The sequence below is a fragment of the Morchella importuna genome, assembly GCF_003444635.1.
Source record: "Morchella importuna strain M04M26 chromosome Unknown Morimp01GS001, whole genome shotgun sequence".
NCBI classification, from domain to species: domain Eukaryota; kingdom Fungi; phylum Ascomycota; class Pezizomycetes; order Pezizales; family Morchellaceae; genus Morchella; species Morchella importuna.
In genome coordinates, this window is record NW_025763398.1 from 3,387,531 (window position 1) to 3,407,188 (window position 19,658).

The window sequence follows — 19,658 nt, forward strand, 5'->3', positions numbered from 1 at the left end:
CAATCTCCACCCCCGGGTTGAACGCTGGACCTTCTGTAATCGAAGGCAACGTACAACCTCCCGGTGTCTTCCAGGCCACACTCGCCATGTGTGTTTTTCATCCCTAGTGCTACTACTTCAGTGCCAAGGACAGTACGAATTCCCTAGCTTAGGTGTTTAGGCGAGCTACATGTGTTCTACGCGCTCTGGTACGTGCGTCGTGATCAACATCAAACAGAAATCGCCCGCTCATGTCGCCACCCACGATTCTATCTGTTGTTTCAAGAGACAATTGAGATATGAATGGAGGTATTGGATCTCAGCTCTGGCGTGACCTTGAATACGGGGATAACGACCATATCACCAAAATCCATAAACCTCTACAATAAATCCCCCACAACATGTAGTTCCTGCCCGTCGCGACTCTATCCAGAGTAGAAAGATATAAAAAAAAACACTCCAAGTTCTTCAATAAGTACTGACCTCAACACAACCAACGATCAATTTTGCAAACCCTCATTCCATTATAAATCTCCATCTAGAAAAGGGGGGTATCTAAAAACGCAAAGACAAAAAAATCCCCCACAAGCTGGTCAATGATCGAACCCGGCACCCCCTTCACCATCATCCAAGTACAGCCCCCTCTCCAGCACATACTCCCTCACACTCTTCGTCAACAGCGCCTCCAACACCTCCCCATTGCCGCCCTTCACCGCCTCCCGCACCTTCGTCGAGCTCACCACCTCCCCCGCATCATTCTCCTACCACCCACACCTCGTTAGCGCTCCCTCTCCTCCTCCACACTCACACCCAGAATGAATACTCACGATAAACCTCACCCTCCCCGCCCACTTCCTCCTCCCCCCACCCCCTCCAACTTCCCCCCCCGCAACCCGTCCAACCACGCCTCCTGCTCGCGCCTCCCCCCATACCCCTCGCCCTCGCGAAACATGCACCACACCACGCCCCTCTCGAAGAACGCACTCAGCCCGTCGAGCCGGTGCTCGGCCTCGGGGTAGTACCGCGGGTCGAAGATGCGCACGAGCGTGTCGAAGCCCGTCAGGAAGACGAACTCGTGCGCGCCCGTGTACTCACTGCGCAGCGCGGAGGCTTTGTCGAGGAAGCGCGCGTGCTTGGTGAGTGCTACGTCGACGGCCGCTGGGGTCGTGGGGGAGGTGCAGGTGGAGGAGAGGGCGGAGATTTCGGAGGAGAGGAGCGTCATCATGGCGAGGCGGTCGTCGAAGGGGGCGGGTTTGGGCGCTGGGTGTGGTATGGTATGTTAGCTTGTAAGTACCAGCTAGCTAGCTATAAGCTCTAGATCTACGCAGGATCGAGAGAGACCTTTATCGGCATTATTCGTCGCCAGCAACAGCAGCAGCCTCTTCTCCGCCGCCGCCGCCGCCGCCGCTGATCCAGCCGTAGTATTAGTAGTAGTAGCAGTAGAATCGTTAAACGCACTAAGCGCGATCCTGAAATGCGCCTTGGTGGGCGGGTTGAACGACGAGTCGAGGACAAAGAGCTGTTTCGCAGCGGACAGGGGAGCGGCCGTGGTGGAGCGGATGTGCTGGAACGCTGTTGCGGGCGAGGCGGTGAAGGCGCGGAGAGTGGCGCGGAAGCTGGGCAGGAGGGTGGCCATGGCGGCCGGGGTGGAGGAAGTGTCGGCGGAGGCGGGGGAGGCGGAGGTCATGCTGTGGGGGTTTTGCGGTGGTGGGCGCCGGTGGTGGGGTTGGGTTGGGTTAATGTGGAGCCGGGCTGGCTGGGGTTAAGTGGTAGTGGCTGGCTAAGCAGAGGTGTGAGTCCCGAGGTGCTGTAAAGTTAGTTCTCACACTCCCCTCAACCGCACATTCAGAGAAATAAACCCCCAAGACAGCGAGACCTCGATCACCGAATTGGCTTATGGCGAGAAAGACTTGGCAGCCAGGCCATCGCCCGGGGGAGCGAGGGAATCCTGCAGTCCGCGGACAGAAAGGGTCAATGATAGAGCGTGTTTTAGCGGCAAACCGATCATTGATATCTTCACAATCACAAACCAGATCAGAAAACAAAACAAAACAAAACAAAAAACAGCACACAGTGTAACTTGAGACCCCCAAAAGAAAGGCCCTTTAAAGCCAGAACTTTTGTTTTTGTTTTTTGTTTTCCCCCCCTTGCAATAACTACATACAAAAGCCCAACACCAAACACACGCCCAAACACAGGTATCACTAGCTCTATATCCACCCCCCTCTACGCCTGGCTCCTCTTCGACAAAAGATTCAGCGCGCTCCCCGCCAACACAAACCCACACTGGTCCTCACTCATCGTATGCCTCACCCCAATCCTCACCTTCTCCCCACTCTTCCTCGTCACCTCCAGCGCCACCTCCCCCTTCCCTCCATTCCTCAGCATCTCATACAGCCCCACCGTATCCACCACATCGCACGCGCCAATCCTCTCATAGTCCGCCTCGTCCGCAAACGTCAGCGGCACAATCCCCTGCTTCTTCAAGTTCGTCTCGTGGATCCTCGCAAAGCTCTTCGCCAGTATCACACGGCCGCCGAGGTACCTCGGCTGCAGCGCCGCATGCTCCCTCGCGGACCCCTCACCGTAGTTATTCTCCGCGACGACGAGCCACGGCTGGTGCTTCGCCTTCCATTTCCGCGCGAGCTCGGGGATGCCCGAGGCTGTGCCGTCGTCGTCGTATGCGCGGTTGACCTCGCCCGTCTCGGCGTTCTGCGCGCCGATGAGCGTGTTGTTGGAGATGTTCTCGAGGTGCCCCTTGTACTTGAGCCACGCGCCGGCGGCGGAGATGTGGTCGGTTGTGCATTTGCCCTTGACCTTGAAGAGGACCTTGAGGCCCTTGAGGTCGGCGGTGCCGAATGGCTCGAAGGGGTCGAGAAGGGCGAGGCGGTCGGAGGTGGGGGAGACGACGACGGGCGTGGTGGGGGAGGGGGCGGAGGTGGTGGGGACGAAGGCGGGGTTGCCGGGTTCGAAGCCCTGCGAGGGGAGTTCGGGGCCGGTGGGGGGTGAGAACTTGAAGGGTTTGCCGGAGGGCGTGGGGAGGCTGTCGGTCATGGGGTTGAAGGACATGGAGCCGGAGTAGATCATTGCCGTCACGATCTCGGGCGAGGCGAGGAAGTTCATGGTCTGCGAGTTGCCGTCGTTGCGCGCGCGGAAGTTGCGGTTGTAGGAGGTGAGGATGGCGTTGGTGTCGCCCTTGGAGATGTCGCTGCGCTTCCATTGGCCGATGCTGTGGTCGGGTTAGTGGATGGCACCGAGTGATGGCCTGTGAAGATAATACTTACCAAGGTCCACAGGCATTTGCAAGAACGGTGCCGCCGGCCTTCTCAAACACGTTCAGGGTCTCGTCCCGCTCGAGGGTGGCCCTAATCTGCTCACTTCCGGGGGTAACAAAGAAGCCCACCCTCGGCTTCAAGCCGGCCTCCTCAGCCTGCTTAACCAGGTGCTCGGCGCGCAGCATGTCCTGGTACGAAGAGTTTGTGCACGACCCGATAAGACCGGCCGAGAGCTCCGCAGGCCACTCGTTCTCCTTGACCACGTCCTTGAACTTTGACAGCGGGGTCGACAAGTCCGGCGTGAACGGGCCATTGATGTGCGGCTCGAGCTCGGAGAGGTTTATCGTGATGACCTCATCGTACCTTGCGCCCTCGTCCGCGCGCAGGAAGTTGTGCGACCTGTTGACCTCTGTGGCAGCCTCGGCGATGGGCGCGCGGCGGGTCGAGTTGAGATACGCGGTCATGGAGGCGGTGTAGGGGAAGAGCGACGTGGTGGCGCCAACCTCAGCGCCCATGTTGCAGATGGTGGCCATGCCCGTGCAGCTGAGCGTCTCGACGCCCGGGCCGAAGTACTCGATGATGTAGCCGGTGCCGCCGCGGACGGTGAGCTGGCCCGCGAGGTTGAGGATCACGTCCTTGGGCGTGGCCCAGCCACTGAGTTGGCCCTCGAGGCGCACGCCGAGAACCTTGGGCGCCTTGAGCTCCCAGGGGGCGTCGACCAGTGGCTCAACAGCATCAGCACCACCGACACCGATGGCGATGGCGCCGAGTCCTCCGCCGTTAGGAGTGTCTATTGTTCACCTGTCAGCCCTCCGTAAAGCCAGTGTATAGGATTGTACATACGAGAGTCGGTCCCCAGCATCATCAACCCGGGCGCCGCATAGTTCTCCAGCACAATCTGGTGAATAATCCCTGACCCCGGTGCCCAAAACTGTATCCCATACTTCTTCGCGGCGCTCTCCAAAAAGTCAAACACCTCCTTGTTGCCCTCAATGCTCTTCGGCAGATCCGTGTCCGCGCCGTGCTCGCCCACAATCATGTGGTCGCAGTGGATGCTCGCGGGCACGGCCGTCTGCGCCAGCCCGCACGTCATGAACTGCAGCAGCGCCATCTGCGCGCTCGCGTCCTGCATGGCCACGCGGTCGACCTTGAGCTTGAGGTAGGCGTCGCCGCGGATGTTGCCATTGCGGCCCGCGAGCGACTCTTCGGGGCTCGCGAGGTGCGAGTAGACGATCTTCTCGGCGAGGGTGAGGGGTGTGGCGGCGCCGAGGACGCGGCGCACTTCGGTGAGGTTCTTTGTGAGTTTGGCGTAGGGGGGCGTGCGGGAGGCGATTTCGGGGTGGGCGGAGAAGTTGGTGTGTGTGCTACTGCTGGCGGGGGTTGCGAGGGTGCGGGTGAAGGTGCGGGTGGTGGCGGTGGGGGTCCACTGGGTGGGGGGAGGGAGGGAGGGAGGTTGTTAGCTGGGTTGTTCTTGAGCTTTCAGGGAGGAGGAAGAGAAAGGATTGGGGAGATGGAGCATTGGGGTAGCAGATATCTAGCAATTGCAATTGCAATTGAAGCAATTCACAGATAGATAGATGAAATGATAATTATCATGTATTTTACCTTATTGTTCCCGGCGCGAGCCAGTCGCGAAATCCTTGCTGACTGCATTCTGTGGAATTTGTTCTCACTCCTCTCTGCTAGATCGAATGTGTGGGCGAGAGATGTCGAGATGCAGAAAACCTGGGGTTGGTGGGGGAAGCTTTTCTTTTTTTTTTTTTTTACCCCACTACTGCCACTGCGCGCACTTTATGTACCGGGGGAGGGTAGCTACTAAACTCAGGGCTTAGGGGACGAATTCTCACTCGATATCATGCTGACTGAGCCGCCTGTCAGTCAGGGTCAGGGTCTGGCCTGCCAAGTCTGTCTGGCCCTTTCTCTAATCTCTGTGCGTCATGGATTCTCGCTCGGTGAATCCCACTGAGCTGCTGTCTGCACACACAAAACCTACAACTACGAACGACAGCCACCACTAACGTCAACTACAACCTTCTCCCACAAACACCACATTCATTCCCCCAATTCCCCTCCACTTTCTATCATCCATCACCATCATCAATTGTAGATAAACTCTCTCCTCCTCCTCCTCCTCCTCTGCTATAAAATAGCTTGCTACAAGTATACGCTTCATCCCTCTCCCCATATTCCACTCAATTCATCCCCCCCCCCCCCCCCCTCTACCCCATAAAAAGAGTATCATCCCAGCCCCCTCCATCCCATCCCATCCCATCCACCTGGGATGCCATCCTTCACCCCGCAAGACTCCCGCTTCACGCCCTCTGCGGCAGCCAGCTTCGACACCTATGGCGCCGCCGAAATGATGGCAAGTACCTCCTTCTTTCCTCATTCTTTCCTCCTTCTCCTCCCTCTTCCTCGTTCCTTCCCTCCCTCCCCTTCCTCCCCACAAACGTCCACTAACCCCCCATCCACAGGCGGACCTCGGCACCCACCGCCGCGCCGCCCTCCCCCTCTCCGGCAGCACAAAAATCCTCCCCCCACCCCCACCAGACATCTCAAAACACAACCCGCGCGTCGCAAAGCTCGCCGAAGACTACCCCGACATACCCAATGCCTGGGCCTGTAAGTTCCCCCCTTCCTCCCCCCCCCCCCTCCCCCGTCTCCCCTCCTAGTAGTAGTATCAGTAAACTAACGTTTCCCACCCAAAGCCCTCTTCGACCCCAAACTCGTCGAAGAGCGCGACGACGGCCTCGGAGAAGGCCAGATGCACCGCAGCGGCCCCAACTACCAACCCTACAACAACAGCAACAACCACAATGGCGACGACCACCGCAGCGGCCGCTACCCCGCCGACCTGGGGTCGAGAGCGGGGCGCAACAAGTCCCCACCGGGCAGTGGGCGGAAGCTGCGGCATTCGAGGTCGCTCTTTGAGCTTGGCAAGCTGCCGCCCGAGATACCGTTTTTCACGCGCGGCCCGCTGGACAGTGTTCGCACCGTCAGTGGGTCTGCGGTGCTGCAGAGGAGGGCGGCGATCAGGGCTGAGATGAGGTTTGTGTTTGATCTTTCATCTGTTGATGGGTTTTTATTTGTTGTCGGCCAGCTGGCTTTTTCTTCTTTTTCTCCTTCTTTTTGGCTTTCTTTTTGGTGGGACTACGAATACTAAATAACCAACAGTAGCATGCACAGCGAAGGGCCACCGGGCAATCCCCTAGCCCCGCTACGGGCACCTGAGCTAGTCGCGGGGCGGAAAAGATCACTTCGCTCCAGGGGAGTTCATAGTATCGTCAAGCACCATCTTGCTGGAAATGCCCGCATTCCCCTCCGAGCACAGGTCGCTGAGCAGCGGAGGGCTGCGCCGCCCAATACCCCACCAATCTACGCCTCCAAGGGACCAAGCGATATGGATGTCTTTGCCCTTCCTCCTAGAAAAACATCTGCCCTACCGCCTCATCTCTCTGCGAGGTCTGTTGTTAGGAATCCGGAGGTTAGCCAGTAAGTTTATTCAAGCTTCCTTTGATAATTTAAAGGTAATTGCTAAGTTATACATGAAACTAGGTGGAATACGGGTAAACTTGTAACGAACAGTGTCGATTATGACTATCTGTCAAACCCACCAAAGCCCGCTTCTAGTCTATTCCAAAGCCCGACGCCGGCAAAGCTCGACCAAGCCCCTCCCCCTAGGAACTTTTTTATACCAGCAGACCAGGAAATGGCCGACAAGGCTTCTTCCTCTGGAGCCTTTTTCCGATTCTCAGAAACGGCAAAGGCAGACACTGGCCCCTCCTCCGAAAACAAGTTTCAATTACCAAGCCAGGAAAAGGCCAACTTACCAATCGCTTCAGATATTTCCACTATACCCGGTGCTCCTAGGAAGAGGAGTCCTGAACTTGCTTCTTCACAAACATACCCTGCTGTTGCTCCTGGCCCAGTTCTCTTTCCCTTGGTTCAAAAGGTTCCTGAGACCCCCAAGCCTTCTATTTTCCCTGAAACCATCTTTCCTTCAAATACTGGGCCAATTCCCAGGCCTCAAGCCACCATTGAGCCTGGTTCGCCATTTATATTCAAGCACCAGGTTTCTGCAACTCCCTCTACACCTTTAACTGGTCCTGGAGCGCCGTTTGTCTTCAAGCTGGGTGGGGCTTCAAGTGATAATAGTGCTGGTACGGCTCCACATAAGTTATCCTCCGCCAAACCACATCCTGAGGCCACTAGAACACCTCCCCTTAAATCTCTGGAACCTAATAGCACTGTCATCAATAAGGATTCAGTCGGTAGAGGAGAGGAGAGTAGCCTAGAAGCGCATGCTAACACAAACCCCACCGGCTCGGACAATATCTCTGAAGAGGATGACGCAACAATTGAATCACTACATAATGATATCAGCGCGATTAGGGAATCCGTTAACAATCTCAAGACCGAGGTATCTAGTATCGATAGCTTTGAACAATCCCTACAGGCCCGTATCGTCATGATGATGTTACAAAAGGAAGGGATTCTCCGGGAAATCGAGACCAAGGAAGTGACAATGTCTCAAATTGAGTGTGAATTGCATAATATCAAAGCGAAGCGCGATGCTCTCAAGCAAGCTGTATCAGCGTTGGCTCTGAGGACTGAAAACGTTGTAGCGGAAGCTGAATCACTGATGATTGCTAAAGAAAGCGCAGAGGCGGGCAGACCTGACGTTGAAATGGCAAATCTTGTAGAGGATATCGCACAAGCTGTAGCGGAAGAGGAGGACAGCTCAGAAACTAAAGGACCCCAGGAGCAGTCAACATGGGAAGTCTCAGAAGTGCCTCCCAATGAGTTTATCGAGGAGGAATATTCTGGAGTGAAGGGACAACTTGAAGTTACAAGTGAGGCTAGACCATCCGGCGAGGCCCAGGAAGAAGAATCTCTCGCAAATAATCATGAAAAAGATGAGAAGCATTCAGACCAAGAAACCAAAGAGACCAAATTCCCTAGGGTTAATGAACCGTTTGCTAGGATTAATTTTCAAGCAGCACCCGCAACCCAATCACCCGTTAAGCCCGAAGTTGAGATCACTACTAATAATAGCCATCTTAACGATATGTCTATACAGAAAACCACGGAGGACACACCATTGGTAGAGGCAAGATCTCAAGAGCACAAGTCTGAAACAACCCAGGAATCCGATGCATCTGGAAGCTTTAAAACTCAGCCTAGTATGGACAACGCCGAGAAAAAACGCCTGGCTGATCTCAAAGCGCGCGAGAAAGCGCAGCAGGAACGCGCCGCCGAAATCGAAGCATTCCAGCAAGCCGAAAAAGAGCGGCAGGAGATCAAAAGGCTGGTAAAAGAGCACCTGGAACGAGTAAAACACGAAGAGAGCCGCCGAAAGATGGGCAAACCAAAAGCGCCCAGCACAGACGACGAGAGTTCAGATGAAAAGGAAAGCACATCGCCAATTAAGACCAGTAGGGCTGCAATGGATGCGCACAAAGCAGTTTTTAGAAACGCGGATCAGGGCCGCTATGACTTGTATCAAAGTGGTGGTGAGACGGGGCATGAGATGGTCGGTGAGACGTCTCTCCGGAAGGAAATGGAGCCCAAGGAGGAGGAGGAAGCAATAGTCGTGAGGGGATCCGGTGCCCCCAACCAGGCTACGAGCCCCAAGAACTCCGTGGTCGACTACGCGGCCTCTGAGCATGGGCAGTCAAACCCAAAAAGACCACGGTTCCCGTATCACATCTCTCTTGACCTCCGACCGACTTATGAGTAAGTTTCATTCAGCTGCCCTTTTTCTATTTTGGTAATGATGTACTAATTCAAATAATCTAAATCTAGAGTTGATCCTCTACGAGTAGAGGTCGGCCTTAATCAAAGTCCGGAGGAGGAGATAACTAAGAGATGCATGGAGCTTATGACTCCTGCAGGATACCAGAACCTTATACGCATGCCAAAGCTCAGAATGTTTCTGGACCAATGCAACAAAAGACATGCATCCAGGCTTGCAAGATATCATGCGTCTGGCTGAGAATGAGTTTGGGGGCGGTCGTAGGGGAATGCATTTTTTTAGTGGATCGGGGGGCATGATTTTGAGCGTTTTCTTTCTCTCTTTTTTTTGTTCAATCCTCGTATTGTCTGTAGTGTAATACCTATTAATATAATCAGATAATTTTAGAGGATATGCAGGTTTGATTTGCGTTGTGCTGAGGTTTTTGTGATTTTAGTTCACAGATGGTCCGCGTGTTGTATCATGAACTCTCACTCGATATTAGCGATAGCTAATGTAGTCCACAAGACGAAGCAAACTAAGCATTCTCGTAAGCCATACTCATAATCTGGTCGTCTGTTCAAGTCAGCTCTAAGCTGTATGCTATTAAAATAAAATGAAGTTATTAGAGAGCATAATTCAATAAAAACACTAGAGAGATGAACCGAGTGATCATCTGTGACTACGCAAATTAACCAATATTTATCCCAATCCCTGCATTTTAGCTAGAGAATCCATACAACCCTACATAGCCTCCAAAGTAAGCTCTCTTTTTTTTTTTTTTTTTTTACTCACGATTCAAAGTTTAATATTAAACAAAGACCCCATTTAGCTTTCGTTGGCGCGCGGTGACAGACAGACCGGCAGGGTAACTTCCATATGCTTTACCGCCGGATCCCAACTAAGCCATGGCCAACCGTACCGTACCGTACCGTACCGTACCGCCGCTGATACTGTATGTAACCCCGAAACCGCAAGTATGATTCCGCAGCCTCAATCGGTCCGGTCCATATTGTTTAGAAATATCCATGTAGATTTTTTTTTGAGTGTGTATCGTTTATTCCGCTTCACAAGCTACCCTTGTACACCAAGATGGGCTGTGGGCCACACAGACCGCATCTATTAAGTACCATTCTTCACTTTCCATAAGCTGACTAAAAGGTGTAGGATTTGAACAAAGCAGACGCGTGTTCATACATAGATAAAAAAAAAATGGTTCCGTCATTATCGTAGGATTTGATTGAGGAGGATGAGGAGGGGGGGTGGTGGTGGCTTGGGTGGGTGGGTTGGTTGGTTGTTGACGTTATTCCCTCACTTTCAGCTTTGTCCAGGCTTCAGCCGGCGGTATCCAGCCAGCAAAGGAGCTTTCGTACTTCGTAGAAAAAGAAGCAGAAGAATGAAATAACAGGCTCAGCCACACCAACCGACACAAAAGTAAAGGGAAAATGAAAGTAATAATAGCAAATGATGCGTAGGAGTGGCGGCTGTTACTGGGTCATGCGCGGATACTGCAGTTACTGCTGCAATGAGGTACCTGGCGAACGGTGGTGATGGCCGAGATGAGCACAGCCCACCCGTTATTTGATCAGTTTTGGTCGTTTTTGCTTCCACACTGATGCACATGCACGCCGTGGAACCCCTCCGCTCATTCACTTATCCATCCAACCCCACCTCTTCTTACTCGCTAAGGCGCTTCCATCCATCTCTTATTCTCTGGTTTCTCCCTCCTCCTTTCTATTTCTTCACCCCCCCCCCCCCCCCACCACTCAAAGTCACTCTCAAGAAGAAGCTTGATTCTGCATAACATTCCTTCCTTACGCCTCTTACAACTTATTCCTGCATTTTACTCTCTATTCGTTTGTTTCCCACTTTTCGTAGCGTGAATACCCCGCATCCCCCCCCGTAACGACCATCCCAAGTCATGGTAACCCCACCAAACCCTATCGCGTCACCGAACGCGAACGGCCCAAGTGTTGCTCCCCCAAGCCTACCCATCGGCTGGTATGTGTCTCGCCTACCCTTATCTTAAACTGAGTAGTCCAGGATCTAATTGTTTCTGTTCTCTAGGATCGCACAATGGGATCCGACAACGCAACGTTATTACTACGTTCAAACAGCGAACGGAAAAACAACCTGGGAGGTTCCAACTCAGGAAGCTTCCAACACCCCCGGTCCCCCCACTCCATCTCCGTATCCAGCGCCCACAGACAACTATAACCAGCAGAGTCAACCCTCACACTCAGGCTATGTAGATCAGCAACAGCAACAACCAGCTTATAGCCAATCACAGTATAGTCCTCAGCCAGAAGGCCAGACTGCTACTCGCGCTGGTGGATTCGGCGGTATCGCCGGTAGTCTCGCCCAGGGAATGCTAGGAGGTGGTAAACACTCGAGCAGCGGGCACTCAAGTAGTTCTGGCCTCGTCGGTACCCTTGCTCAAGGAATGCTAGGAGGCGGTAAGCATTCCAGCAGCGGCCATTCATCAAGTGGTGGTGGTGGATTGGGAGGATTGGCATCTGGATTGTTGGGCGGCGGAAAGCAAAGCAGCAGTGGCCATGGTGGCCATGGCAGCAGCGGGGGCAGCAGCAGCTTGTTTGGACAAGCTGCTGGAATTGCCGGTGGATTGTTGGGTGGAGGGAAAAACAAGCATAACACCCAAGGTTCGCAGGGTGGTTATGGTCAGAGTGGACAAGGTGGACATGGCACGCATGGCGCGCATGGTTCCAGCGGTGGTCATGGTTCCAGCGGTGGTCATGGTTCCAGTGGCGGAATGCCGGGAGGACTTGGTAGCCTTGGTGGGCTTATTGGTGGCGTGCTAGGGGGCGGAAGCCATGGTCAATCGGTATGTACAACATTTCCCCGCTTTTGGGACCGGTAGAATATATTGAAATACTAACGATCGATCATGGCGATAGAAACCGGTTCAGCAACAGAGCTATGGTTATGGCACCCACCAGCAATCTCAGCAACCCCAAAAATACGGCTCACACGGCTCCCCATCTCCAAACCCCCCTATAACGCCAACCCTCCCTATGGGCATCCTCAGCAATCCTACCCCTCACCCGGCGCTCAAGGGCAGCAGTTTTCTGGTCCCGTTGGACAACAGCACCAATACGGCGGCCCGGCTCCCCAGGGCGGTTACCAGGGTCCTCAGGGTCCTCAGGGCCCACAGGGTCCACATGGTCCTCAGGGCCCACAGGGTCCACATGGTCCTCAAAGCCCTCAAGGTCCCCAGGGCCAGTACGGTGCTCCACCGGTTCAGGGCCAATACGGTGCCCCCCCTCAACAAGGTCAATATGGAGCCCCTCCTCAGCAGGGCCAATACGGTGCGCCTCCGCAGCAGGGGCAGTATGGCGCTCCACCTCAAGGCCAATACCAGGGCTATAACTCTCCCCCACCATCCGCCTACTCCCCAGCCGGGGGTGCGCCAGGCTATCACGCGCCCCCCACTAGTGGTCCAGGCGGGTACCAACCTTCGCCCTCAACCAGCGGTGGCCCAGGTGGCTATCAGCCCCATCCTACAGCCGGCGGCCCCGGTGGCTATCAATCCCAACCGCCAGCTGGTGGTCCTGGTGGTCCTGGTGGTCCTGGCGGCCCCGGTGGCTACCAATCCCAGCCGCCGGTTGGTGGTCCTGGTAGCTACCAATCTCCTCCACCTTCAGCGGGAGGAGCTCATGGGCCCTCGGGTGGAACTTATCAGGCTACTTCTCCTCCGCCGACGCAGTACCAGGCGGGTGCACCACCGGCGTATGGAAAACCAAGTCATTAGTGGTTTAATTTAATGTGAGGATTCATTTCTAGTTTGGGCTGGGAATTTTGCGTTTCTTTCAGTCACTTTCCTTTTTTGTGTTATTTCTTTTACTCCTCCAGGGCCAGTCAAGAATTAGTAGGCGAAAGGCGAATACAATGAATTAGTCGCTACCACTTAGTGTTCTTGGAGTTGAGGAGGCTTTTTAAAGCAATGAAAAGCATTTGTTTGGTATTACTCCAAAGTTATAAGTTTCTTTCCTGATTCCATGTTTCGTATGAGATTAGAGCTACATGTATTTACGCCGAAGGAAATAATTGGTTTAGAACTTACTAAAGATTCCCTTTTCTCCCTGAATTGTTCAAAAAAGAGTAGAGTGAAGAATTTCGGAATTGTTCTTGACGGATAGTGTGGGCCCATGTCGTGAGGGATTTGATATACTCCCGCTTTGGGCTTGACTCCGTCCCGGCTGCTTGGTACACAGCATGCGCAGGTGTAGAACTGGCACGAGACAATTTCAACTCTCTTGGCTTTTGGTAGGTATTCAGGACCCGAATCTTTTGAATGACACTGGTAGGTGGGTCAGGTGTCGATGCGATAGTCGAGCGGATTTATTGGACCAGCTCCAGGATGTAAAAGACCTAAAAATACCTAAAGCAAGCTTTACTATTTTAATTTCAAGCACTGATAACAACATCGTCAAGGTGGGCTGCACTGTGATGAAATGTCCTTAGTTTGACTATTAAGGCGGTGGGAATCCAAACGGCAAAGTTACACCACAGGTCTGCACAAGCAGGCTGTCATAGATGTCCCTTCTATATGTATATGCATGTACGTGGGCTCGAGCTCACTCCGTGGCAAGATACATTGATCCTGACAGTCTGTCCTTGGGACACGAGTGATAACCTATGAATACGCTAGCCTGGATCGAGAGCATTTAAGGTTTAACCTAAGCTTTTTGGAAGGAGGGGGTTTCTTTTCTTTTTCTACCGCGGCGCTTCATCTTACGCGCGGGGTGTGAGAGGTGCGCTGCTCCTCGGGGATACATGGCAGGAACAAAACTTAAAACCCAGAATGAAAGGGAAACATAATTGATCACCAGGGCGCTTGGCAACGCTAATCCCCTGGCGCTGATAGTAGCAGGCTCGACACACGTCTCAACGCATCTCGGAACAAAGGGAATCTTGCACCAAGCAATTCGAGATCAATCCTTCACGCGCCTTCTTTTACTCACTTTACGTAAATACTAAGGCGCCTATAGCTTCTTCGCTGTTGGTTCCAACATCCATACAAAAGCCAATGAAGTTGAATCTGGCCTTATGATCAAACGATCGTGATATAAGTTTCCAATGAGATCCTACATCTCCTCACCAGTCCTGAAAACCATGAAGTTCTTATCAAAAAATATCGTTGTTTCTTCTCTTATTCTTTTCCTCTTGATATCTTTACTCGCCCTACCGTCCACGTGCACGGCTACCACGAGTACTTGCGGTGCCACGGATAAAACCTTCTCCCCGCTGATCACAGAAGCGGCTATTGGCGGGCCCAAACCAGCAGTGGTAAACACAGATATAAAGGCAAAGACGAAGACAAAATCCAAACACGTTTATAGCTTCGGTGGTGACGAGGAAGGTATGTACAAACAAATTCATCACGAAGAGCTAGAGGCTTGGATGGAGGTTAATCTGTCTAGAGGACCATGACGTAAACAGTGCTGCTTCAACCTCTCATTGGCCGGCTAGGAGGTGTTCTAGTGGGGCTTGGATGTTGGCTGACATGTTTGTCGGTATTGGGGGGGCTTTATTTATGAGTGGAGTGCGCCTTTGGGTTGGGTTTTTGTGCAGGACAGCACGGTAGCTAGGCCTAGCTAGCCAGAGAACATTTGGGATTAGACCTGGGTAGTTCTGCCTTCGATCCGTGTCTACACCTATTTAAGCGGTAGCTACAAAGCTTCTGATAGACAGATTTTCGTAGAAAATCGGCAAACAACTTTTCCCAGAAGTACCTCGAGTGACATCCTGTGATTAAGTACACAGAATGTTATGTTCCACATTACCCTACCGCCATTTGAGCCGCAACAAGATGACCCCCACTCACCTTCCGAAAATCCTCAATGATCAAAATGTTGTTCTTTGTGCGAAATCACCCTTGAAAGTGCAGGAGAGAGTGACTCAATACAAATCTCAATTCCCCCAGTAAACGACACCCTATCAAGACCTTAGAGTCATTCATACGGCGTTGGTGTCAGGGCTGCTACTGGTGAATGTAGGTACTCTACATGTACTTAAATATGCGAATACGCCTCCCCCCAGCTGTCTTCCGTAATATAACTTCCCATACCCACACCTGCGCTCACCTTTCTGCCTTCAGTTTCCCAAAACAGAAGAGATTTCTGAACACCCATAGCCAAAATACCCAGTTCGCCATCACCCCGCAATCAGCCAGAAAAATGTCTACAGCCAGCAGCGCTCCCTCAACAGCTATGAACTCCACAGCTACCTCATCTGCAGATGCAACGGCAGCTTCTTCGCAGTCTGACTTGGCGCTCCCTCAATCATCCCCATATGTCCCCCGGTATATAGACATAGGCATCAACCTAACGGACCGCCAATTCCATGGCGAATACCACGGGAAGCAGGTATGATGCTCAACACCTTATTACAGAAACCGCTCCGCATCTCATAGCTGACAAACCCTCACTACCCAGGTCCACCAATCTGACCTCGACGACATAGTTCAGCGCGGCAGACTAGGCGGTGTGGAAAAGCTCATGCTCACCGGCTCTTGTCTCAAAGAGTCTAAAGCGGCGCTCGAGATCGCCCAAAACTACCGTAAGCTCTTCCTTCATCCCCCGCAAAATAACAATGGATAGATAGTCCTGACACCACCCCAAAGCCGGATACATGTACACCACCGTCGGCGTGCACCCCTGCAGTGCCAAAGACCTCACAAACCACCGCGCTGGCCACGCCGCCTACATCGACTCCCTGCGGACCCTCGCCCTTTCCTCGCCCCTCGTCGCCGCATTCGGCGAGATCGGTCTCGACTACGACCGCCTCTACCACGCCTCTGTCGAGGAGCAGAAGCTCGCGTTCACGATGCAGCTGGACCTCGCGGAGGAGCTTGGGCTGCCGCTATTCCTGCACTCACGCGCTGCCGCCGAGGACTTCGAAGCCATCTTGTTCCCAAGGCTGCCGAGGCTGAAGGGAGGACTGGTACATAGTTTTACGGGGTCTATGGACGAGATGAAGAGGATCGTGGGCGCTGGGCTGTATGTGGGTGTCAATGGGTGTAGTCTGAAGACGGAAGAGAACCTGGCGGTTATGAAGGAGATACCGTTGGACAGGCTTATGATTGAGACTGATGTGTGTGCATTCCCATCTGGAGTGTCTCGCTACCTGGGCGAGTTTGCGGCGTAGCTGACCTGGTGTGATAGGGTCCATGGTGCGAGATTCGCCCTACTCACGCATCTTCGAAATACCTCAAAGATGCACCTGCGCTGCCGAAAGCAGTCAAGAAGGAGCGCTTCGTTGCTGGTACCAATCAGCTGATAAAGGGCAGGAACGAGCCCGTGTGTATATCCCAGGTGGCGTATGTCATCGCGAATGTGAAGGGCATAAGTGTAGAGGAGGTTTGCGAAGCTGCGTGGAAGAATACTGTAGATGTCTTTGGACTGGGTGTCAAGACAGCCGAGTAGAAAATAAAGGCGCCATGGTGCGAACATATATATACATAGACCCGGGTGGGATTTACAGTAGATAGATTAATTTCTCGGTTGCCTTCTGCCGTCGATTTCCCGTCTAACGATCGGAAATACAGTTTTAATGAAGTAAAGAAGGTAACGAATAGGGAGAAGTGGGAAAAGAGCGTTCTTAGCAGCCGTAACTAACCCTGCACTGCTTCACAGACCATCACTCGCAGTAGCGAGATTAGCCGCGCGCTTGGGCCCTATGGAAACCCATTGCCTTTAGCCGAATCTATCTACAGCTGGACAAAACCCCAAGGGATAAAGAATGGAATATGAACGCAGTCAAACCCGAGAAAGAAACTGTTTTAGAGGTGATAAACAGAAGAAACCCATGTCCGTCTAATCCATCCGCAAGCAATGCAGAAAGAGAAAACAAAAGAAATTATAGTCCTAAAATAACTTCAACCTCACATGAGCAAGAAAGGGGGCATAAAGCCACTTGAATACCCCTCTCCTAAAGATTTCGTTAATTCATTGCCCCCGATCGGTAATTCCCCATTGCCCATAGTAATGTAGTAATAGTAGCAGAAACTCGACAGACCTAGCAACCATCGGTCCATGACCCAGCTAGTAGTAATCCCACACGAAAAGAAAAACACATGTAATAGAAACAGATGAAAATTGCAAATGAGCATGAAAACAATGAAAACATGAAAATGACAAAAACAATGGCTGGCAAAACACAACTCGAAGGTTTAGATTCTTCATAACCCCATGTTTCCTTTATGAAGAAGTCCGGTATGCCCTGCCCTCGTAAGTTCCCCGGATAGAACATACATCGCTTCGGTCTAATGATGTTCCTCGGGTTACACAAATGTGACGAAAAATTGGTGTCAACCATATCATTTCTCTGAAAAAATCACAAAGACAAAAAAAATAAAAAGCTTAGGGGTTGGAGTTGTAAATTTCAGGAAAGAAGTCCTTCCCTTTCTCCGAATTACTTTTTGGTCTTTGAACTAATTTGAAGCTTGCTTTTTGGGCCCTCCGTCTGTAGAGGTGGCGGCTTTTGCAGGAGAAGAGTCGACCTTTGCGTTCTCCTTATCCTTATCCGACCTTGTGATGTCTTTCATCTCTTCGTCCTCCCCTTTGTTTTCTCTTGCAGCTACCTTTCGTAGTGCCTCGTCATCTTTCTCCTCCTCCTCTTTATCCTCTGCGTCGTCAAACATGTCTGCATCATCAGAATCAGTCAAAACTTCTGTTCCATCACCAAGCATGATGATACGGCCCGCACCCGACTGGTTCTGCGCATCAAACTCGTCTGGACTATCATCAAAGTCGTTGTGTACCCCCGGCCCGCGGAACTCGGCTGATATGTATGTTAGTTTTGATAATGACGAACAAATTTAAAAGTAATTCAAAGGAGCTACGTATGGGGATCTTATTTTGGGAGGGCACAACGGAAGGGTAGACAGTTGAATTAAAATGAAAAGAGACTTGCCGTACTCGGGCGGAGCGCAAGGGCCATCGCCGTCAGCAACACGCTTCACGATCATATCATACCACTCTTCCTTGGTCTTGCCACGGAGTAGGGCAACGATAACGATGGTCATGTTGTCGCATCCTACACCACCAGTATCACTGCTAGAGGCAAGGCAGTTATCCATCATATTTTCGCAAATACGATGAAGCTCTTGCTTGGCGGCTATGCCACGTCGAACGAATTCGATAACGGCCTGAGATGACTGGCAGTCCCAGATTCCTAGTTACGGTATCAGTAATAGAGGCAAAATTGAAAGCTAAGAATTATTTACCGTCGCAGGCAAGAACTAGGAACTCATCATCATCTGAGATTTCGTGTATGTTGATGTCTGGGAAGGCGGTAACGATCTGCTGTTCTGGTGGGAGGTCGGCGCTCTTCTTGAACTCGAAATCACCGATAGCTCTTGACAACGCAAGGTTGCCGTTAACTCTTCCAAAATCGACGAAACCACCAGCAGCCTGTATCCTGGCCTTCTCGGCTATTTTGACAACATTAATGTTCTGATCACGTGCTAGTTACGCACGGGAAGGAAGAAAAGCCAACCTTCATTCTGTGGCTTATGGTCGAAAGACAAGGGCTTAGCTCTTCCCTTTACACCCAAAACTGTACGTGAATCGCCGGCGTTTGCCTATTGAGACTCTTAGTATATCACCCTCATTTATGATGGGAAATAACTTACAACATAGATCTTTGTGTCTGAAATAAGGGCGGCAGTGGCAGTACATCCAGATACCTCGTCACCATAGCGGGGATCTAGGGAACCGGTTGACTCATCAGCATCCTGCCCTAGAATGAATCCGAGCCAACTCTTCACAAACACTAGGAAAGGTAATTTATTACCCTGCAAGATAGCTCTATCTGTAGCAAGAAACCCATCCTGCAGGGCCTTTCCGTAATCGCCAGCCTCAAAAGAAGACTGCTTCACCACGATCTTATGAACGTTATCCCCGCTGAATGCAGCAACTTTCTCGCCTCCATGCCCATCGTAGACACCGAAGAAACTCAACCTTCCCTCTTTTCCGGCAGTGCCCGCAACGTCAGGTTTATGGAGATCGAGGACCGCAGCATGAGCATCCTCCATAGAGATACGCCAGCCCTGCATGCTGGATAGTCCGAAGGCCAAACGATCATCTTCACCGCTGTCGGATAGCTAATTTGTGTCAGGTACTTGATCATATCTTCCTAAAAACTTCGCTAGAGGGCCAAATAGACAGTAAAAGAGTTCCGTTCGTCTCATCCTCATCCGTCCTTTCTCCGTTCGCTCCGTTCTCTAAAAATGACGTACCTTCTCTACTACTGGCTCCGAAAGAGTCTGACCCATGATGTCGTTCGTTTAATTTTAGATAAGTAAAAGATTCAATCCAGGTCTTCGAAAAGGCTGGTAGTAATTTTCAATGTGTGGGGAACCTGTATATGATGGATGATAGACCTCCTGTAGGTGAAACAAAGAAGTAGTGGCTAAAAAGATGATGGAATCGCTCTTTATTCTTTTTCCTCGAGTTGCGCTGTGTGGTTGTTGATGGTGGGGGAGGGGAAAGAAGGGGTAGAGTGCCTTGTCAAAGTCTGTGCTGCGGCTACAGAAAGACCCTCGCCCAGTCTGAAATGCAACGAAAAAATGAGAGAAAACAAGAACTTTCGGGTAACGAGCTAATTAAAACAAGACCTCAATGTACGCATGTCACAAAACTAGGCAC

At 52.0% G+C, this 19,658-nt stretch overlaps 6 protein-coding genes across 6 annotated transcripts; 3 read left to right on the plus strand and 3 right to left on the minus strand.

Annotated features, from left to right (window-relative positions):
- Positions 1–572: 572 nt before the first annotated feature.
- LAJ45_00857 (uncharacterized protein) lies at positions 573–1,666 on the minus strand (the record flags this gene model as incomplete). The annotated part of the gene is made up of 3 exons (XM_046110456.1): positions 573–740; positions 848–1,239; positions 1,321–1,666. 3 exons carry the CDS (start codon positions 1,664–1,666, stop codon positions 573–575), a joined length of 906 nt encoding a protein of 301 aa, XP_045977149.1.
- A 539-nt stretch (positions 1,667–2,205) lies between these two features.
- Positions 2,206–4,907, minus strand: LAJ45_00858 (uncharacterized protein; the record flags this gene model as incomplete). The annotated part of the gene is made up of 4 exons (XM_046110457.1): positions 2,206–3,208; positions 3,264–4,044; positions 4,098–4,680; positions 4,860–4,907. 4 exons carry the CDS (start codon positions 4,905–4,907, stop codon positions 2,206–2,208), a joined length of 2,415 nt encoding a protein of 804 aa, XP_045977150.1.
- Positions 4,908–5,535: 628 nt separating this feature from the next.
- Positions 5,536–8,994, plus strand: LAJ45_00859 (uncharacterized protein; the record flags this gene model as incomplete). The annotated part of the gene is made up of 5 exons (XM_046110458.1): positions 5,536–5,623; positions 5,805–5,876; positions 5,963–6,302; positions 6,429–6,746; positions 6,810–8,994. The coding sequence occupies 5 exons, from the start codon at positions 5,536–5,538 to the stop codon at positions 8,992–8,994; spliced, it is 3,003 nt and encodes a 1,000-aa protein (XP_045977151.1).
- A 1,915-nt stretch (positions 8,995–10,909) lies between these two features.
- On the plus strand, positions 10,910–12,757 carry LAJ45_00860 (uncharacterized protein; the record flags this gene model as incomplete). Its single annotated transcript, XM_046110459.1, has 4 exons — positions 10,910–10,989; positions 11,056–11,830; positions 11,904–12,453; positions 12,513–12,757. The coding sequence occupies 4 exons, from the start codon at positions 10,910–10,912 to the stop codon at positions 12,755–12,757; spliced, it is 1,650 nt and encodes a 549-aa protein (XP_045977152.1).
- A 1,364-nt stretch (positions 12,758–14,121) lies between these two features.
- Positions 14,122–16,760, plus strand: LAJ45_00861 (uncharacterized protein; the record flags this gene model as incomplete). The annotated part of the gene is made up of 8 exons (XM_046110460.1): positions 14,122–14,368; positions 14,430–14,514; positions 15,143–15,374; positions 15,444–15,567; positions 15,632–16,101; positions 16,173–16,429; positions 16,556–16,574; positions 16,644–16,760. 8 exons carry the CDS (start codon positions 14,122–14,124, stop codon positions 16,758–16,760), a joined length of 1,551 nt encoding a protein of 516 aa, XP_045977153.1.
- Positions 16,761–17,440: 680 nt separating this feature from the next.
- Positions 17,441–19,285, minus strand: LAJ45_00862 (uncharacterized protein; the record flags this gene model as incomplete). The annotated part of the gene is made up of 8 exons (XM_046110461.1): positions 17,441–17,652; positions 17,716–17,790; positions 17,923–18,183; positions 18,236–18,442; positions 18,508–18,592; positions 18,644–18,717; positions 18,805–19,114; positions 19,250–19,285. 8 exons carry the CDS (start codon positions 19,283–19,285, stop codon positions 17,441–17,443), a joined length of 1,260 nt encoding a protein of 419 aa, XP_045977154.1.
- Between the last annotated feature and the right edge of the window lie 373 nt (positions 19,286–19,658).